Genomic DNA, 20,145 nt, shown 5'->3' with positions numbered 1-20,145 from the left:
CGTCTCCATGAGCTGAATAACTCAGTCTTACTATAATTTAGCCTTTAATCCGATCCGATGTAACCGCACTGAGTGTGAACCATCCAATCCTCCCACATTACTGCTCCTAACACCTAAACTCCAATTAACAAAACAGCAGCCAAGCAGGACAGGAGCCATCAGATGGGCCTCATTTGCATGTGAATCATCACCGTAACGCTCTTTTCCAAATCGCAGCAGTAGTAAAGTGAAAACAGCTTTCGTATTTTTAGTCAGATTAAGGCGTCTCCATGAGCTGAATAACTCAGTCTGATTGTAATTTAGCCGTTAATCCGACCCGATGGCGCTCATTTAGCCGCTGAGTGTGTGAGCAGTACCCAGGTTCCACAGCGTGGTCTGTGCAGCCAGCTCCTTGGCGTCGTCCAGCAGCACACACAGCTTGTCGGGGATGTAGGTGCCTCGTGTGGACGGGATCACCACCTGCACAGACAAACAAGTCCCTCGTGATTCATCTTCTTCGGCGCCATAACGGTCGTCTAACCAGGAACATCGACCTTTAACTGGGGAACGCTACAACTTTACGTCTGTTGGTCGCAGACCGTCACCAGGTAAAGAAAACTGATGTGAGGGTTGTTCAGGTTCATCTGTTACAGACATTTCAGTAACACCAGTTTCCTCCTCTTGATTCAGAAGTGTTGGCTAATTATCGACCTATATCCAGTCTCCCTTTTTTGTCTAAAGTTCTTGAAAAAATAGTTGCAGTTCAACTTTGTGATCATTTACATAGAAATAATCTGTTTGAAGAGTTTCAGTCAGGATTCAGAGTGCATCATAGCACAGAAACAGCACTGGTGAAAGTTACCAATGATCTCCTCTTAGCCTCTGATAGCGGACTTGTTTCTGTACTTGTCCTGTTGGATCTCAGTGCTGCATTTGATACGATCGATCACAGCTTTCTGTTACAGAGACTTGAACATGTTATTGTTAGTGTTACAGTACAGCCACAAAGCATCTGTCAGCCTGTGGAAAAGGACGACTTCTGCAGTTAAACTCAAATAAATAAAAAGGGGAAAGTGGGAGCGTCTGCACTGACATTTAAAGTGAGAAACTGGATCAGACACAGAGAGGTGTTACAGTACAGCCACAAAGCATCTGAAATGTGCCGTCAAACAGGGGAAAAGTCAGCAGAACCCCTCTGGATCCTGTGACCATGAAGAGGTAAACAGTGAGGTGTGAGGACCTTGTAGAGCAGCAGCAGCTTCCCCTCCTGTCCCGGCGTGGAGTACAGCTGGTACTCCGGCGAGGACCAGTAGTTCTTGCGGCAGTGGTACTCGAGCAGGCTGACGGCAGAGCCGATCTGACTCTGCTTCAGGGACAGCAGGCTGGTGGGGGTGAGGGGGGTGCAGGGCAGCAGGGGGAACATGCAGCGGTCCGGCTCCTCTGACCACAACAAACACAGCGACACTCATTACAAACGCGCCGCCACACCTCCACATTTCCAACAGTTTCACTGAAAGTTGAGCCAAACCGAGCTGGAAGCAGCTGCTTTTCTTCTGCTTCCGGTTTCTGCCGGAGGTCCGTTTCCTTTGTGTTTAATTCAAACACAACTGACCAGAAACAGCCAACATCCTCAGCCTCGGTCGCAGCTAATGAGCAATTTCCTCATTTTCTCCTCGACTTAATCTCAACAAAGTGCAACAGCCGCTCAGCTGCCTAATAAAACAATGGTGTGAGGTGTTTTTGTCCTTAAGAAAGCAGCAGAATGAACTGTTTAATTGAGATTAATGACTGTGGGGCCGGAAACTGAGAGAGAGGAAGGAAAAGGTCATCTGAGCAGCAGGCCGAGGATTAAAAAGTGTGAAAACAAACAACTTTCAGAGGAAAAGGTCGTTAACTTGCAGCGAGTCAATCAGCAGGTGTCGATAAAGCTTATTCAAACACAGAGAGGGAGCATTACTTTACGATCATCGTGTCCGAGCAGTTAAAGAAAGTCACGTCTGAGCTCTGCACCGCCCCCTGGTGGATGTGTTCAACCACAGCCATAAAGCCTCCGACGAATGAGGGAAAAGGAGCAGAAATGAGGCTTCAGACTCAAATAAAGGCTCAAAACGACTCTCAGGTTGGACATTAGTTACTTAAACCTGTTCCACGACTAAAAAAATGATAAAACTGGGGGTTTAAACTCATTTTCTTTCTTTCTGACTCACATCCACACGATGTTTCATGTGTTCAGCTGAGCTCTAACTGGACTTAAGGTGATCAGAAGCTGCTGCTCAGCCTGCTTCTGATGAGGCTGTTTTCATGCATCTTTCCCCTAACGGTGTGGACTTCAGGCTGAGCTCATCTCCCCATTAAAGCAGCGATCACTAAGTGGGACTGACTCCATCTTTATACCGGAGTTAATCAGCAGGACTCTGTGTCGATAAAGCTTATTCAAACACAGAGAGGGAGCATTACTTTGAGATCATCGTGTCCGAGCAGTTAAAGAAAGTCACGGTGACTTTGACTCTCCTCCAAACCGAGGTCTGAGCTCTGCACCGCCCCCTGGTGGATGTGTTCAACCACAGCCATTAAGCCTCCGACGAATGAGGGAAAAGGAGCAGAAATGAGTTAAAACAGACTAAAATAAAGGCTCAAAACGACTCTCAGGTTGGACATTAGTTACTTAAACGTGTTCCACGACTGAAAACATGATAAATCGGGGGGTTTAAACTGGTTTTCTTTCTGTTTCATGTGTTCAGCTGAGCTCTAACTGGACTTAAGGTGAGCAGAAGCTGCTGCTCAGCCTGCTTCTGATGAGGCATCTTTACCCTAACGGCTGCTCGCTGTGAACGCTTCAGAGAGGAGCGACTCCTCACATATTTACCGCTCCGCTGTAAACTCGGTTTGTATCCGTTTTCATGCATCTTTCCCCTAACGGTGTGGGCTTCAGACTGAGCTCATCTCCCCATTAAAGCAGCGATCACTAAGTGGGACTGACTCCATCTTTATACCGGAGTTAATCAGGCTGCTTCTTCTTCTCTTCTTCGTGGCGTGAAGCTGAACTCGACCCGATGGCAGAACAGTTACTCATCAGCAGGAACACATTTGATCATAAAAGGTCTCCATTGTTCCTGATGACATGTAAATTTACGCTGCTCTGTGCTTCACTTTAATTTATGGAACCGATCCATTGTACAGCCGTTGTGTAACGACTCATAAGGGTTTGTTTGGGAAAAGCTTTGTAGAAATTTGCATAATTATGTCAACATGGGGCTGGGCCCGCCTGACTAATCTGTCCCCGGTGCCACAGTCTGCAGCAGAAGGCAGAAACCTGCCGGCTCTGAGCTTAACTTTGAGCGACAGCTTCTTCTCTTCGGCGCCGATCCTCCATGAAGCAAACACTCAGCACCTGCTTCCCCCAGAGGAAAAGTTTGTTTTCTACATTTACGAGGTCCGAGCGCTCCACTGGCAGCGCTTCGACCTTAAAGTCGAGTCAAACTGGACTTCAGATCCGGTTTTATTTTGCATGCTGTGATGATAACGACTTCCTGAAACGAGCAAACAGGGAAGCTTTCTGTCATTTCTTTAAGGAGTCTTCAGGAATAGTTCTCCAGGCTTCTTGAAGGACATCCCAAAGCTCTTCTTTGGATGCATTAATGCGTCCAGAAGAGACATATTTGGTAAAAATGTCAGGTTCTGCTGCACTTTCAGGGGGAAAAACAGCTGAAAAACAGCTGAAAGAAGCTCATCTCAGATAATCAGGCTACATAAAACTAATGTATGCAACATGTACTCTTGGGTTGATTCCAGTTCCCAAAGGTTTTGTACCCTTGGAAAATAATGAGAATATATCAATGATTTTCAACATTAGGAAATAATAAAGGTCATTACCAAGGAGCTAATAAGGGAAACGGCCTTTGGAAATCTGATAATACAAGACGACATCTCTGAAGGACTGATTTGAAGCTTTTAGAAAGAGTCTTTGTGGCAAAACCTTTCAGCCACTGAGTCAATATAAATACAAAATATAAGATATTTAAAGAGTTTTTTATCAGTTCTGAGCAGCTTTAAAGTGAATCTCTGGTCTGAGCTCCTTTATTCTCCAACACAGCCTGAACCCTCTGAGACCAGCTTTCTGTCATTTCTTTAAGGAGTCTTCAGGAATAGTTCTCCAGGCTTCTTGAAGGACATCCCAAAGCTCTTCTTTGGATGTGGGCTGCCTTTTGTTCCGTTCTCTGTCAGATGATCCCACACTGCTTCAATAATGTTGAGGTCCGGGCTCTGGGGAGGATTCATCCCTCCATAAGACCTGTTGCCACTGATTTTCAGTCCACTTCTTGTGTCATTTGGCACAGCTCAGCCTTTTCTCCCTGTTTCCCTTCCTTAAGAACGGCTTCTTGACAGCCACCCTTCCATGGAGACCATTTCTGATGAGGCTTGGGCCAACAGTAGATGGATCAGCTGAAGGTCCAGATGCATCTCTCAGGTTCTGGTTCTACCCAGTTTAACGGTTCATAATAGATCGTTCTGGGTCCAGGTTCTGGTTCTACCCAGTTTAAAGGTCCATAATAGATCGTTCTGGGTCCAGGTTCTGGTTCTACCCAGTTTAAAGGTCCATAATAGATCGTTCTGGGTCCAAGTTCTGGTTCTACCCAGTTTAAAGGTCCATAATAGATCGTTCTGGGTCCAGGTTCTGGTTCTACCCAGTTTAAAGGTCCATAATAGATCGTTCTGGGTCCAGGTTCTGGTTCTACCCAGTTTAACGGTCCATAATAGATCGTTCTGGGTCCAGGTTCTGGTTCTACCCAGTTTAACGGTTCATAATAGATCGTTCTGGGTCCAGGTTCTGGTTCTATCCAGTTTAAAGGTCCATAATAGATCGTTCTGGGTCCAGGTTCTGGTTCTACCCAGTTTAAAGGTCCATAAGAGATCGTTCTGGGTCCAGGTTCTGGTTCTACCCAGTTTAAAGGTCCATAATAGATCGTTCTGGGTCCAGGTTCTGGTTCTACCCAGTTTAAAGGTCCATAATAGATAGTTCTGGGTCCAGGTTCTGGTTCTACTTAGTTTAAAGGTCCATAATAGAACGTTCTGGGTCCAGGTTCTGGTTCTACCCAGTTTAAAGGTCCATAATAGATCGTTCTGGGTCCAGGTTCTGGTTCTACCCAGTTTAACGGTCCATAATAGATCGTTCTGGGTCCAGGTTCTGGTTCTACCCAGTTTAACGGTCCATAATAGATCGTTCTGGGTCCAGGTTCTGGTTCTACCCAGTTTAAAGGTCCATAATAGATCGTTCTGGGTCCAAGTTCTGGTTCTACCCAGTTTAACGGTTCATAATAGATCGTTCTGGGTCCAGGTTCTGGTTCTACCCAGTTTAAAGGTCCATAATAGATCGTTCTGGGTCCAAGTTCTGGTTCTACCCAGTTTAAAGGTCCATAATAGATCATTCTGGGTCCAGGTTCTGGTTCTACCCAGTTTAAAGGTCCATAATAGATCGTTCTGGGTCCAGGTTCTGGTTCTACCCAGTTTAACGGTCCATAATAGATCGTTCTGGGTCCAGGTTCTGGTTCTACCCAGTTTAAAAGGTCCATAATAGATAGTTCTGGGTCCAGGTTCTGGTTCTACCCAGTTTAAAGGTCCATAATAGATCGTTCTGGGTCCAGGTTCTGGTTCTACCCAGTTTAAAGGTCCATAATAGATCGTTCTGGGTCCAGGTTCTGGTTCTACCCAGTTTAACGGTCCATAATAGATCGTTCTGGGTCCAGGTTCTGGTTCTACCCAGTTTAAAAGGTCCATAATAGATAGTTCTGGGTCCAGGTTCTGGTTCTACCCAGTTTAACGGTCCATAATAGATCGTTCTGGGTCCAGGTTCTGGTTCTACCCAGTTTAACGGTCCATAATAGATCGTTCTGGGTCCAGGTTCTGGTTCTACCCAGTTTAACGGTTCATAATAGATCGTTCTGGGTCCAGGTTCTGGTTCTATCCAGTTTAAAGGTCCATAATAGATCGTTCTGGGTCCAGGTTCTGGTTCTACCCAGTTTAAAGGTCCATAAGAGATCGTTCTGGGTCCAGGTTCTGGTTCTACCCAGTTTAAAGGTCCATAATAGATCGTTCTGGGTCCAGGTTCTGGTTCTACCCAGTTTAAAGGTCCATAATAGATCGTTCTGGGTCCAGGTTCTGGTTCTACCCAGTTTAAAGGTCCATAATAGATCGTTCTGGGTCCAGGTTCTGGTTCTACCCAGTTTAAAGGTCCATAATAGATCGTTCTGGGTCCAGGTTCTGGTTCTACCCAGTTTAAAGGTCCATAATAGATCGTTCTGGGTCCAGGTTCTGTTTCTACCCAGTTTAAAGGTCCATAATAGATTGTTCTGGGTCCAAGTTCTGGTTCTACCCAGTTTAAAGGTCCATAATAGATTGTTCTGGGTCCAGGTTCTGGTTCTACCCAGTTTAAAGGTCCATAATAGATCGTTCTGGGTCCAGGTTCTGTTTCTACCCAGTTTAAAGGTCCATAATAGATTGTTCTGGGTCCAAGTTCTGGTTCTACCCAGTTTAAAGGTCCATAATAGATCGTTCTGGGTCCAGGTTCTGGTTCTACCCAGTTTAACGGTCCATAATAGATCGTTCTGGGTCCAGGTTCTGGTTCTACCCAGTTTAACGGTCCATAATAGATCGTTCTGGGTCCAGGTTCTGGTTCTACCCAGTTTAAAGGTCCATAATAGATCGTTCTGGGTCCAGGTTCTGGTTCTACCCAGTTTAACGGTCCATAATAGATCGTTCTGGGTCCAGGTTCTGGTTCTACCCAGTTTAACGGTCCATAATAGATCGTTCTGGGTCCAGGTTCTGGTTCTACCCAGTTTAAAGGTCCATAATAGATCGTTCTGGGTCCAGGTTCTGGTTCTACCCAGTTTAAAGGTCCATAATAGATCGTTCTGGGTCCAGGTTCTGGTTCTACCCAGTTTAACGGTCCATAATAGATCGTTCTAGGTCCAGGTTCTGGTTCTGTTTTGGAGTTTGAGTCTCAGCTCAGTAACAATCAGCAAAATTAGAGCAAAAATATCCCTTATGAACGTGAGTTCATGGCCAGGTCGGTTCAGATCCACTCGGGTTTCCACGTGATGTGTAACAGACCTGAGGTAATGGAGCAGAACCGACACAGAACCTTCCGACTGAACAGAACAAGAACCCGAACCTTCAACTGGTCCGAGCTCTGGTCTCTGCTGGAGCTCACGGCTGTATTAGCATAAACTGTTGTCAGCCAATAGGGAGCCAGATATGATGCTGAGGTCACTGCCTCCGAATGGGTGCGTTTGAATTGGACTCTACAGAAGTGAACTGAATTTGAATTGAACTGAATGATAAACTAGATCAAATTGGATTGAAAGCATCATAATGAATGGGGCTGTAGAGGATAATGAATTGGACTGATTTGGATTGGACTGCAGTAAACTGAATTATGGTAAACTGGATTAAACTGAATTATAATGAATTGGACTGAATGGGATTAAAATGAACTTGCTTGAATTGGACTCTACAGAACTGAACTGAATTGGATTGAAAGCATAATGAACTGGACTGTACAGGATTATAATGAATTGTACTAAACCAGATTATAATTCACTGGTTAAATTTAACTGCCCCATAAATTAATTGAATTTAACTGTTTTAAACTGAAATGAACTGAAGTGGATCATAAATGACTGGATTTAATTGAACAGTATAGAAATTAACTGAATTGGACTGATTTGGATTGGACTGCACTAAACTGAAACTGGATTAAACTGAATTGTAATGAATTGGACTCAATGGGATTAAAATGAACTGCCTTGAATTGGACCCTACAGATGAGAATCGATTTTGAATTAGTTTGACTTGCATTCCAATAAATGTTATGTTGATAAATTGGATTGAACTGAATGATAACCGTCTAGATTCAAGTGGATTGAAATCATCATAATGAACGGGGCAGTACAGGATTATAATGAATTGGAATTGATTTGGATTGGACTGCATAAAAATTAATTATGGTAAACTGGATTAAACTGAATTATAATGAATTGGACTGAATGGGATTAAAATGAACTGGCTTGAATTGGACTCTACAGATGTGAATTGATTTTTAATTAATTTGAATTGCATTCCAATAATTGTTATGATGATAAATTGGATTGAACTGAATTATAAACTATATTCTGGGGGATTGAAAGCATCATAATGAATTGGACTGAATAGGATTAAAATGAACTGGCTTGAATTGGACTCTACAGATGTGAATTGATTTTTAATTAATTTGAATTGCATTCCAATAATTGTTATGATGATAAATTGGATTGAACTGAATTATAAACTATATTCTGGGGGATTGAAAGCATCATAATGAATTGGACTGAATAGGATTAAAATGAACTGGCTTGAATTGGACTCTACAGATGTGAATTGATTTTTAATTAGTTTGAATTGCATTCCAATAATTGTTATGATGATAAATTGGATTGAACTGAATTAACTATATTCCGGTGGATTGAAAGCATCATAATGAATTGGACTGAATAGGATAATATTGGAGAATAAGTGCACAGAAGCAGAGTTTATCTGCGTTTCTCTTGAATCTAAAACGTTAAAGATGGCGTCCGCAGAGGAGGTCGGTCACTTTTTACCAAATCTAAAATAAACATTCGATCTTTACAGGAAGCAGAAGGAAAAACATTCTTAAAACCAGTGTTGATTTGACAGTTTTAGGCGTTAACCTCCGCCTCACCTCCTCCACCTCCGGCTGTAAAGTAGGGGCTTCCCAGGCGAGTCGGCAGGGGCGAGGCTCTGAGCAGCGAGCGCCCGTCCACGCCTCCTTCCATCATCCCGCCATTCCTTTGATGGAGAAACATGCCGTCGGTCCCTCCTCCCCCTCCGGCTGCGATGTTGCCAAGGTAACCCCTGCTGTTGTACCGCCTCCCCACCACGCCGCCATCTTTGACCCCAGCCGGTTTGGCGAGCGTCACCTCCACGGTGGCGCCGTCGATACGCGCTCCGTTCATGAGGCTCAGCGCGGCGATGGCGTCGCTGCGGCAGCGGTAGTGGACGAAGGCGTAGTCGGTGAGCTTCTTCACTCGCTCCACGGAGCCCGGCTTGAAGCGAGAGAACTCCTGACGAAGAGTTTCCTCCGTCGTGTCCAACATCAGGTTTCGGACCTGGACGAGGAGAATCAGAATCGGTCAGACAAACAGTTTGTTCCCCTTAAAGAACAGTTTCTCTGGCTTAAAGAACAGTTTCTCTGGTTCCCCTTAAAGAACAGTTTCTCTGGCTTAAAGAACAGTTTCTCTGGTTCCCCCTAAAGAACAGTTTCTCCGGTTCCCCCTAAAGAACAGTTTCTCTGGTTCCCTTTAAAGAACAGTTTCTCTGGTTCCCCTTAAAGAACAGTTTCTCTGGCTTAAAGAATAGTTTCTCTGGTTCCCCCTAAAGAACAGTTTCTCTGGTTCCCCCTAAAGAACACTTTCTCTGGTTCCCCTTAAACAACAGTTTCTCTGGTTCCCCTTAAAGAACAGTTTCTCTGGCTTAAAGAACAGTTTCTCTGGTTCCCCCTAAAGAACAGTTTCTCTGGTTCCCTCTAAAGAACAGTTTCTCTGGTTCCCCCTAAAGAACAGTTTCTCTGGCTTAAAGAACAGTTTCTCTGGTTCCCCTTAAAGAACAGTTTCTCTGGTTCCCCCTAAAGAACACTTTCTCTGGTTCCCCTTAAACAACAGTTTCTCTGGTTCACCTTAAAGAACAGTTTCTCTGGTTCCCCCTAAAGAACAGTTTCCCTGGTTCCCCTTAAAGAACAGTTTCTCTGGTTCCCCCTAAAGAACGGTTTCTCTGGTTCCCCCTAAAGAACAGTTTCTCTGGCTTAAAGAACAGTTTCTCTGGTTCCCCCTAAAGAACACTTTCTCTGGTTCCCCTTAAACAACAGTTTCTCTGGTTCACCTTAAAGAACAGTTTCTCTGGTTCCCCCTAAAGAACAGTTTCCCTGGTTCCCCCTAAAGAACAGTTTCTCTGGTTCCCCTTAAAGAACAGTTTCTCTGGTTCCCCCTAAAGAACAGTTTCTCTGGTTCCCCTTAAAGAACAGTTTCTCTGGTTCCCCCTAAAGAACAGTTTCTCTGGTTCCCCTTAAAGAACAGTTTCTCTGGTTCCCCCTAAAGAACAGTTTCTCTGGTTCCCCTTAAATAACAGTTTCTCTGGTTCCCCCTAAAGAACAGTTTCTCTGGTTCCCCTAAAGAACAGTTTCTCTGGTTCCCCCTAAATAACAGTTTCTCTGGTTCCCCCTAAAGAACAGTTTCTCTGGTTCCCCCTAAAGAACAGTTTCTCTGGTTCCCCCTAAAGAACAGTTTCTCTGGTTCCCCCTAAAGAACAGTTTCTCTGGTTCCCCCTAAAGAACAGTTTCTCTGGTTCCCCCTAAAGAACAGTTTCTCTGGTTCCCCCTAAAGAACAGTTTCTCTGGTTCCCCCTAAAGAACAGTTTCTCTGGTTCCCCTTAAAGAACAGTTTCTCTGGTTCCCCCCAAAGAACAGTTTCTCTGGTTCCCCCCCAAAGAACAGTTTCTCTGGTTCCCCCTAAAGAACAGTTTCTCTGGTTCCCCCTAAAGAACAGTTTCTCTGGTTCCCCCTAAAGAACAGTTTCTCTGGTTCCCCCTAAAGAACAGTTTCTCTGGTTCCCCCTAAAGAACAGTTTCTCTGGTTCCCCCTAAAGAACAGTTTCTCTGGTTCCCCCTAAAGAACAGTTTCTCTGGTTCCCCCTAAAGAACAGTTTCTCCGGTTCCCCCTAAAGAACAGTTTCTCTGGTTCCCCCTAAAGAACAGTTTCTCTGGTTCCCCCTAAAGAACAGTTTCTCTGGTTCCCCCTAAAGAACAGTTTCTCTGGTTCCCCCTAAAGAACAGTTTCTCTGGTTCCCCGGAGGGTTCAGCACACTTTAGGCCCACTTCAGCTCTGGAGTGGGACAGAACCAGGTATCAAACCACTGACATCAGGTTGCTCACAGGAAATCGATTCAAAGTATAAACTCAATGCAATCCATTTAATAGGTTTTAACTGTATCAAATTGAATTGGACTGAACTGGATTATCATGACTTTAAATGAATTGGACAGTGTAGAAGAAGAAATAATTGGACCTTCTTAATCTGAAATGACCTGAACTAGATTATGATTGACTGGATTGAGGTGGATCATAATGAATTGGATTGAATTGGACTCCATAGAAGTTAAGTGAATTTTATCGTGTTTAACTGAATTGTAATTAATTGGTTTGAATGTAGACTGGACTGCATCGCGATGCTTTTTATTATGATGAATTGGACTGAACTGGATTATCATGACTTTAAATGAATTGGACAGTGTAGAAGCAGAACGAATTGGACCGTCTTAGTCTGAAATTAACTGAACTAGATTATGATTGACTGGATTGAGGTGGATCATAATGAATTGGATTGAATTGGACTCCATAGAAGTTAAGTGAATTTTATCGTGTTTAACTGAATTGTAATTAATTGGTTTGAATGTAGACTGGACTGCATCGCGATGCTTTTTATTATGATGAATTGGACTGAATTGAAGTATAATGAACTGGACTGAATGTGAATAAAATGAACTGGCTTGAATTGGACTCTACAGATGTGAATTAAATTTGAATTGTTTGAATTGCATTGTAGTAATTGTTATGATGATAAATTCGATTGAACTGAACAACAATAAACTGGATTAAATTGGACTGAATGCATCATAATGAATTTTAGTGAATAGGATTATTATTACTTTAACAGAGCTGGATTATAATGAATTGGCTTGAATTGGACAATATCAGAAATTAACCAAATTTGCCTGATTTAGACTGAATGAAATACATTATGATTTAAATGAATGAATTGGTCTAAATGGACTGTGTAGAATTGAACTTATTAGAACTGAACTGGATTAAAAATTAATTTTAAGGAATTGGATTATAACTGGATTCATTAAATAAATAAATTAATTAATTAATTACTAATTGGACTAATTTGACCCACCTCTGAGTTCCAGATGAAATATCTATTATTATATAAAAGCCAGGAAAGCCGAGCTGGTCCCAAAAGGCCGGTGAGCTCTGATTGGTCAGCTCCTGGTTAAGCCCCACCCACCAAAGCATTCCATTGGACACAAAGTTAGAGAACACCCCTCAGTGCAGGATGAGTCATCAACAGCGGTACGAACATTAAGGGAACTCACGATTTCAATGTCTTTCATCCTCAAAGAACCATTTTTACCAAAGACTGAGTTCAATATGTAAAAAGTTTCATCTTTTTACATATTTTCTGGAATATCTGGGACTTACTTTGCGTTTTCTGTGGAGCTGACTTCCTGTTCTTGCTTTACACGTTGATTTATTGAACTAATCCCCACCTGTTTAAGCAGAAATACTCCTTGGTTTCCCTTTTCCATCGTCAGACCTTTTTGTTTCCTTGTTAATCCTCATTCAGTTCCCTCCTAATATCAGTAAAACCTCAGGCTCTCCTGGTGCATTTGGGTCCGTTTTGTTCCCTCTTTGCTCCAGAATAAAGTCAGCTGAGCTCTGTTAGCCCCCACAGCTCAGCAGAAGAGAGACGCCAGGTGAGGCTGCCATAGCTCAGGGTGATGGAGCAGAATGACTGCATGTTTCAGGTTATGAACAATAACAACAACCTGACACACTGAGCTCGACTGGGTCAGATTCCTCACAGACATCCTGTCAGCTGAGGCCTTTCTCTGCCTTTTTTAGAGCGTTTCAGCCAGAAAATGTCGTGTAAAAAGGTCCTTTTCATGACCATCTGACAGTAAAACATGCTCTGCTGCGTTTACTGTCCTGTAAATACGGACCTCATGGCTGATGAGAGCCGATCGCCGTCTCTGGGGTTTGAACACCTCGTATGGGAGCAGCTCTGGGCCTCCCCAGCTAAAAATAGCCCCTCACACAAAGGCGGCTCCTGCTCAGGTCGGCAGAGCTGCAGCCTCCACAGTAATTGATCCCCTGGAGGGGGAGCAGCTCCCCCCCGCTGCTTCGCTCGCGCTCGTCTTTGATCTGAACACGACTGCTGAGGATTTCAGAGGCTTCAGCCTAAAACTTTGACCTCTGAGGGGCGCATCAGTGGCCGGGGGGGGGCCTCCCTGTTTAAAGCCAGCCCAGTTTCCCACCTTAAAGGCTTCTGCTGCCTCTATGACCCAGAGTCACTTTCAGGGTTACGTACGTAGAGGACTCTGACGCGCTGCATCACCTCCTCGTCCACGTCTTTCTCCGGCTCCGCCCAGTCCACCTGGATGGAGTGACCCCACAGCTGGAAGGTTCCTGGGGGGGCAGAATCCCAACATGTACATTTTAATTTAACACACAAATGAAGCTCAAACGGACCCAAGCTTTAACATTTAAAATGGTTCTGATGTTGGCCTGAAAGTGAATCTCTGGTCTGAGCCTTTATCCTCCAACACACTCTGAGACAAGCTTTCTGTCATTTCTTTAAGGAGTCCTTAAAGGGGAACTCCGGTGTTTTTAAACCTTATTTCTGGCATGAAATACGTTCATCTGCTCACCGAGAACAGTTTGGTGAAAGTCTGCGTCCTTCTGAAGATATTTAGATAACTGGAGATCCATATAACGGAGTGAACGGGGCTTAGAGGATGCAGCCTCTAAATAAGGCATTATCTGTCTTTATTTCACCAATACCTTAAGAAGAATGAATGAATGAACGTGTGCTATAGCTCTGTTAGCTCATAGCTGCTGTTAGCTCATAGCTGCTGTGAGCTCATAGCTGCTGTTAGCTCATAGCTCTGTTAGCTCATAGCTGCTGTTAGCTCATAGCTGCTGTTAGCTCATAGCTCTGTTAGCTCATAGCTGCTGTTAGCTCATAGCTCTGTTAGCTCATAGCTGCTGTTATGTGGCTACTTGCAGCTATAGGAGAGCTAACGGAGGGATTTCTACACAGGCACTCTACTGGGACCACTTCATCCACACGCCCCCCTGCAGCACAGCTTATTCACTCCGGTAAGAACGTCCATCTTACTCAAAGTCGTCGTCCACGTCATCAAAATCTGATAAATATCCTGCCATGTTGCACAAAACTATCAGCAGCAAACTCTGTGTGAAGTTAGCCGACTGTCACAGAGCACGGAGTGAATAAACTGTGCTGCAGGGGGGCGTGTGGATGAAGTGGTCCCAGTAGAGTGCCTGTGTAGAAATCCCTCCGTTAGCTCTCCTATAGCTGCAAGTAGCCACATAACAGCAGCTATGAGCTAACAGCAGCTATGAGCTAACAGAGCTATGAGCTAACAGAGCTATAGCACACGTTCATTCATTCATTCTTCTTAAAGTATTGGTGAAATAAAGACAGATAATGCCTTATTTAGAGGCTGCATCCTCTAAGCCCCGTTCACTCCGTTATATGGATCTCCAGTTATCTAAATATCTTCCGAAGGACGCCGACTTTCACCAAACTGTTCTCTGTGAGTAGATGAACGTATTTCATGCCAGAAATAAGGTTTAAAAAAGGTTTAAAAATACCGGAATTCCCCTTTAAGCTCCGGCTGCTTGCAGGGAAACAGAAAGAAATGAATCAGGAGTTTTGTCTCACCACAACAGTCCTGTAATCTGCTCCAACAGGAGGAAAGTAAATGCATCATTGATCATCACTGATGATCCGGCCCAACGCAGCTGGGCTGAGAGTTAAATATGATCCATCATGTTCAACCTGTGTTCAGAAGCGTGTTGGATGAGATCTCAGCGATAAAACTGAACATTCGTTAAAAGTCCTCTCTCACAGAGAGAGTAAACAAACACAGAGAAGCAGCAGAACAACATCATTAATCATCGCTGTGTCACCGCTCCGCCTCCAACACGGATTCTCCATCAGTGCTTTTAAAAAGCAGAACCAGCAGGAGGCTCCTTTCACTCTCTAATCTCGCTCTGATCTGGAGGTTAAATGGTTTTGGAGGCTGCTGTCCATCAGCAGCAGCCGATCAGTGTCCGGCGCTCTGCCGCCACCTGCTGGTCACAGACAGGAACTGACTCAGCAGAGAGAGGAGGAGACGGTTACCGGGTAACAGCTTCCTCCGGGCCATCGCTGCCGCTTTGTGGGACTCGTACTCGACGAAGGCGAAGCCTCGGTTTCTGTTCTTGTCCGTGGAACTCGGGTAAACGATCACATCCACCACGCCGTCTGTCACCTGCAAACACAGACAGATGATGTAAGAGGAGCAACGACACCAGTGGCCTGACAGCTCAGACTCAGTCAGAACGGGGCTTTACTTCCACTGAGAACCGGGTCAGAATCTGGAGGAGGATCCTGAAAGTTCAGCCACATTCAGTTTGAAGGTTTTACACAATATCAGGACATTAAATCAACATCTGGTCCTCACAAGGTCTTAAAAAGGCATTCGAGAACGGTGGCGAGCGAAGAGCGAGATGAAGCTGCGTCCCGCCACGTTTCGTTGGTTTCCTGCATCGCCTTGTTTGTTCCTTTCTGACAGTAATATCGTCTCCTTCGACCTCCGGGTCACGACCCGGGGAAAAGATCTCGAGCAGAAGGCAAAGTTCCCGATTCCCCGTACACGAGCACGTTCAGGGCGACTATCAACCGAGTTCTCTGAGGGTCTTAATCCGACTGCGAACCCGATCTGGTCCAATTTTTAGTCAGACTAAGGCGTCTACATGAACTTAATAACTCAGTCTTATTGTAATTTAGCCATTAATTAGATTCTTTACCGTTTCATTTAACCCCAACGACTGTCAGGAGGGTAAAAAAGGGTAAAAAAGCAGAAGTTCTGTCAGTTTAACACGATGCCAAGGAGGAAAGACACCAGCAATGATCTTAGAGAAGCAGCTGCTGCTGCCCATCAGTCTGGGAAGGGTTATAAGGCCATTTCCAGACTATCTGGAGTCCATCATTCTACAGAGAGAAAGATTATTCACAAGTGGAAAACATTCAGGACAGCTGTCAATCTTCCCAGGAGTGGACGTCCCAGCAAGTTCACCCCAAGGTGAAAAAGCCCAGAGCTACATCTCAGACTCTACAGGCCTCAGTTAGCATGTTAAAGGTTAAAGGTCACCCCAAGGTGAAGAAGCCCAGAGCTACATCTCAGACTCTACAGGCCTCAGTTAGCATGCTAAAGGTTAAAGGTCACCCCAAGGTGAAGAAGCCCAGAGCTACATCTCAGACTCTACAGGCCTCAGTTAGCATGCTAAAGGTTAAAGGTCACCCCAAGGTGAAGAAGCCCAGAGCTACATCTCAGACTCTACAGGCCTCAGTTAGCATGTTAAAGGTTAAAGGTCACCCCAAGGTGAAAAAGCCCAGAGCTACATCTCAGACTCTACAGGCCTCAGTTAGCATGTTAAAGGTTAAAGGTCACCCCAAGGTGAAGAAGCCCAGAGCTACATCTCAGACTCTACAGGCCTCAGTTAGCATGCTAAAGGTTAAAGGTCACCCCAAGGTGAAAAAGCCCAGAGCTACATCTCAGACTCTACAGGCCTCAGTTAGCATGTTAAAGGTTAAAGGTCATGACAGCACTGTTAGAAAAAGGCTGAACAAGGATGGCTTGTTTGGAAGGGCTGCAGGAGAAAGCCTCTTCTCTCTAAAAAGAACATGGCAGCACAGCTTAGGTTTGCAAAGCTGCATCTGAACAAAGCTCAAGACTTCTGGAACAATGTCCTTTGGACAGACCAGAGCAAAGTGGAGATGTTTGGTCCTAATGCACAGCAGCTGCCACCACAGACAGTTCCAGCTGTGTCACATCCTGAATATCTTCACCTGTAACATTCACCTCATTCTTTCTGTAACGCTATCGCAGCTAAACGGGGGAAACGCACACGGAGAGAAGGCGTTCCTGCGTTTATGGTTACCGAGGTGACCGTGTTTCACAGACCTCTTAAAGTGGTCGCTCCAAAGAGGCGGCGAGCTTTGAATCAGGCGCTCAGAGGTCCTTCCACGTTAGTTTTTAACGGAAATCAGTCTGATAAAGAACAAACTCAGCGAGCGGCACCTAGATAAGCGTTTAAAAAGCGTTTAAAAAGCGTTTTGCAGGTCTGTGCCGGCCGATAACCCCTCCATCCACTGTCTGAGCTGCACGCACCTTCTTCATCTCCTCCATGATGTCGTCCTTCTTCTTGTCTTTGGGGATGGAGCCGACGAACAGGCGGCAGTTGTCCAGACTCACGCACACTCCGATGAACTTCCCCGGCCGGACCTCACAGTTGTCCAGCATCTGGATGGCTCTCTGAGCTGCTTCTCTGCACCAGAAACCAACAGAAACTCACAAACCTCTGCTCCAGTCTCTGAGTTACAGGCTCAGCGTCAAGCCTTTCAGCAGAGCTGCTGATTAAAACAGGCTGAAAGTCCCACAGGAAACATCTGGGTCCTACTCACTGCCACCAGATGGCAGCGATGCTGTATTTTATGGGAGAATCTGTACTTTATGGGAGAATTTTTGTATTTTAAGTGAGAATTTCTGTATTTTGTGAGAATTGTTGTATTTTAAGTGAGAATTTCCGTATTTTATGTGAAAATTTCTGGATTTTAAGTGAGAATTTCTGGATTTTAAGTGAGAATTTCTGTATTCTAAGTGAGAATTTCTGGATTTTATGTGAGAATTTCTGGATTTTATGTGAGAATTTCTGGATTTTATGTGAGAATTTCTGGATTTTATGTGAGAATTTCTGGATTTTATGTGAGAATTTCCGTATTTTAAGTGAGAATTTCTGTATTTTATGTGAAAATTTCCGTATTTTATGTGAAAATTTCTGGATTTTATGTGAAAATTTCTGGATTTTAAGTGAGAATTTCTGGATTTTATGTGAGAACTTCTGGATTTTATGTGAGAATTTCTGTATTCTAAGTGAGAATTTCTGGATTTTATGTGAGAATTTCTGGATTTTATGTGAGAATTTCCCTCACAGAGTGAAGGTGGTGTAGATGGGGGGGTCTGAATGGAAACCAGTGTGTCAGCAGTAATGAGAACTGAATATGAACACATATATGAAGGACATGAACACCAGTTCGTTCAGTTCCACTCAAACACTGAAGAATCAGGATCTGATTAAAGACGTTTGACTGGTTCCATAGTTTTAATGTGGATAAAATGACAGAAAAATGGGAAAAAGATCAGAAATTGGAACAGTTCATAGTTCATAGTTCATAGAAAAGGAAAAAAGGAAAAAATGACAGAAAATCATGTGGAAATGTGTTAAAAATCCAGTGTTTGCTGGAATCTGAGGCACCACCACGCAGTGATGTCATCAGTGATGTCACCACATCAAAATCAGGTGATTAAATCTACTGCCTTCATACAGTTTGGGTCACAGTTTATCTCAGATCGTTTTTAAGCTGCAGACTATAAAACCAGCAGGAAATATTCACAGATTCCTTCGAAACAACCACAAGGACCTTTTCTGCCAGGAGTCATGTGACTTCCTGAGCCAGCGGCCTCCACCCTGAGTGTCCTACCTGTTGGTGTACATGACAAAGGCGTAGCCGCGGTTCTCACCGCTGAACTCCATCATCAGCCGGAACTCGTAGATCCTGCCGGCCTTCTCAAACAGCGGCACCAGCTCGTCCTCGTACATGTCTCTGGGAATCTTCCCCACGAACACCTCGCAGCCCCGCGGCGGCGCCGGACCCTCCCAGCCTGCAGCACACACACAGCACACAAAGGTGTGAGGTCAGGACGAGGTCGGCTCTCAAACCGGACGCCGTCCAACATGTCGACTTGTTGATAAAAGCAGCAAACAATCCTGAGAAAGTGAGTCAACGAGCGGATTTACAGCCTATCAGTAGCGTCTCATCAGACGCCTTTCCGTGGTCGTACCTGGCGGCGGGCCGCCGTACTTCCTCTGCCCGTTCTCCTGCACCATGTTGTAGCCCGTCTTCTCCATCAGCTCCAGCAGAGCCATCTCCTTCGCACACGACACCTTAAAGTCGTCCCTGACCAACGGTGAGTCCAGCTCCCCGGAGTCTCCGTCCGTGTCTTCGTCGGAGCCTCTGTCGCCGTCTGCCCAACAAACACCACGGTTACCTGTTAACTGACAGGTCACGTGACACGAAAAACGCCGCACTTCTACTTCAAACACAGCCACGAGTCTTTAAAGTTTCTGAAAAGCAGAAAAGCTGCTCGATCCAGCAGGATTTCCCATGACTTACACCAGAGAACTGTCTGAATTCATGAGTTTAGTTTACTATCATCTTGATGTGGAACCATCTCATTCAGGCATTCAGTTGCTTGTAAATAAACAGATGTGAATGTATCAGAGGCCTATTGGTTAGGTCACCTGTTCTGGGCTTATTTTAATCGAACCTGGACCTTATTTTTAGGCTTGATTCCACAGATCTAGACAAAAAAAAAAACATCTCAGCAGTCCTCTCAGGTGGTCCAAGCAGCTCTTTAGCTCTTCAGTGCTATTTACTAAAATTGTAAATGCTATATTGTGCTAAATGACGTGTAACTGTGCCTCTGCACTCTTTATGTCTCACATGAATCACTTTGTATTTTTCAGGTAAACCCCAATCAACCTGCTTTGATCAGATTAGCAAGTTAGCTCATATGCTAATTTTCTGACTATCACCTGAGACCAATCTCCGACCCCTTGAGAGCCCACACTTCAACTTTTCGGACAAATATAATTACTAAGAGATAATATTAGCATTCTAAAGAGGCACATACAAATATAAGTTTTTAAAAAATGACAAAACAGCCAAGGTTAATTTAGCTAGCATATATGCTAGCGGCTATTGCACATAAATGTAACGGTACTTTTCGTTTCCCCACAAAACTGCTTCTAAGGCTTTATCAAACCATACGGTTAGCTGTTAAAACTTTAGCTAACTAATTAAAATGAACTCTCACCATCTCTGCGCTGCAGCATTTCTTCTCAGATATAAAACTTCTCCTCTTCGGAATTAAAGGCTCCAGCGGCGACGTTCAGACAACGGAGCTCGATAAAAAAAACTTCGCCGGGAAAAGACGTCGCGTTACCTGGAAACGGTTTGACAAGGGACAGTGACAGGCGTGACGCGGCTTCACTTTCGACCAATCAGCGATGTTCTCAAAGATGCGGAAGGCGGGACAACTTGTGAGCATTAAATTATAAATCAAATTCAATTAATTATTTATTAAATCAATTTATTGAATTAAATTAAACAAAAAAAGTCAAATAAAATAAAATAAAGCCATGACAAAA

The 20,145-nt window shown here is 44.3% G+C and overlaps 1 protein-coding gene across 1 annotated transcript; it reads right to left on the bottom strand.

The window, feature by feature from the left end:
* Positions 1 to 330: 330 nt before the first annotated feature.
* rbm46 (RNA binding motif protein 46) lies at positions 331 to 18,957 on the bottom strand. The gene is made up of 8 exons (XM_072376912.1): positions 18,777 to 18,957; positions 18,416 to 18,596; positions 17,046 to 17,202; positions 15,014 to 15,143; positions 13,175 to 13,272; positions 8,714 to 9,140; positions 1,220 to 1,419; positions 331 to 459 (listed from the first exon to the last, which is right to left on the bottom strand). Exons 1-8 carry the CDS (start codon positions 18,859 to 18,861, stop codon positions 331 to 333), a joined length of 1,407 nt encoding a protein of 468 aa, XP_072233013.1. The 5' UTR covers positions 18,862 to 18,957.
* Between the last annotated feature and the right edge of the window lie 1,188 nt (positions 18,958 to 20,145).

Source organism: Leuresthes tenuis, unplaced genomic scaffold (genome assembly GCF_036924035.1).
Source record: "Leuresthes tenuis unplaced genomic scaffold, fLeuTen1.0.hap1 SCAF_22, whole genome shotgun sequence".
Classification (NCBI taxonomy): domain Eukaryota; kingdom Metazoa; phylum Chordata; class Actinopteri; order Atheriniformes; family Atherinopsidae; genus Leuresthes; species Leuresthes tenuis.
Note: the sequence above shows the minus strand (reverse complement) of the source record. Positions and strands in the feature narration are given on the sequence as shown.

Coding starts and splice junctions, on each gene's coding strand:
- rbm46 (XM_072376912.1), bottom strand. CDS start 18,861: ATGGCTCTGCTGGAGCTGATGGAGAAGACGGGCTACAACATGGTGCAG. Junction 18,597..18,776: donor GTACGGCGGCCCGCCGCCAG/GTACGACCACGG, acceptor TGTGTGCTGCAG/GCTGGGAGGGTCCGGCGCCG. Junction 460..1,219: donor AGCTGCTGCTGCTCTACAAG/GTCCTCACACCT, acceptor TTGTCTGTGCAG/GTGGTGATCCCGTCCACACG.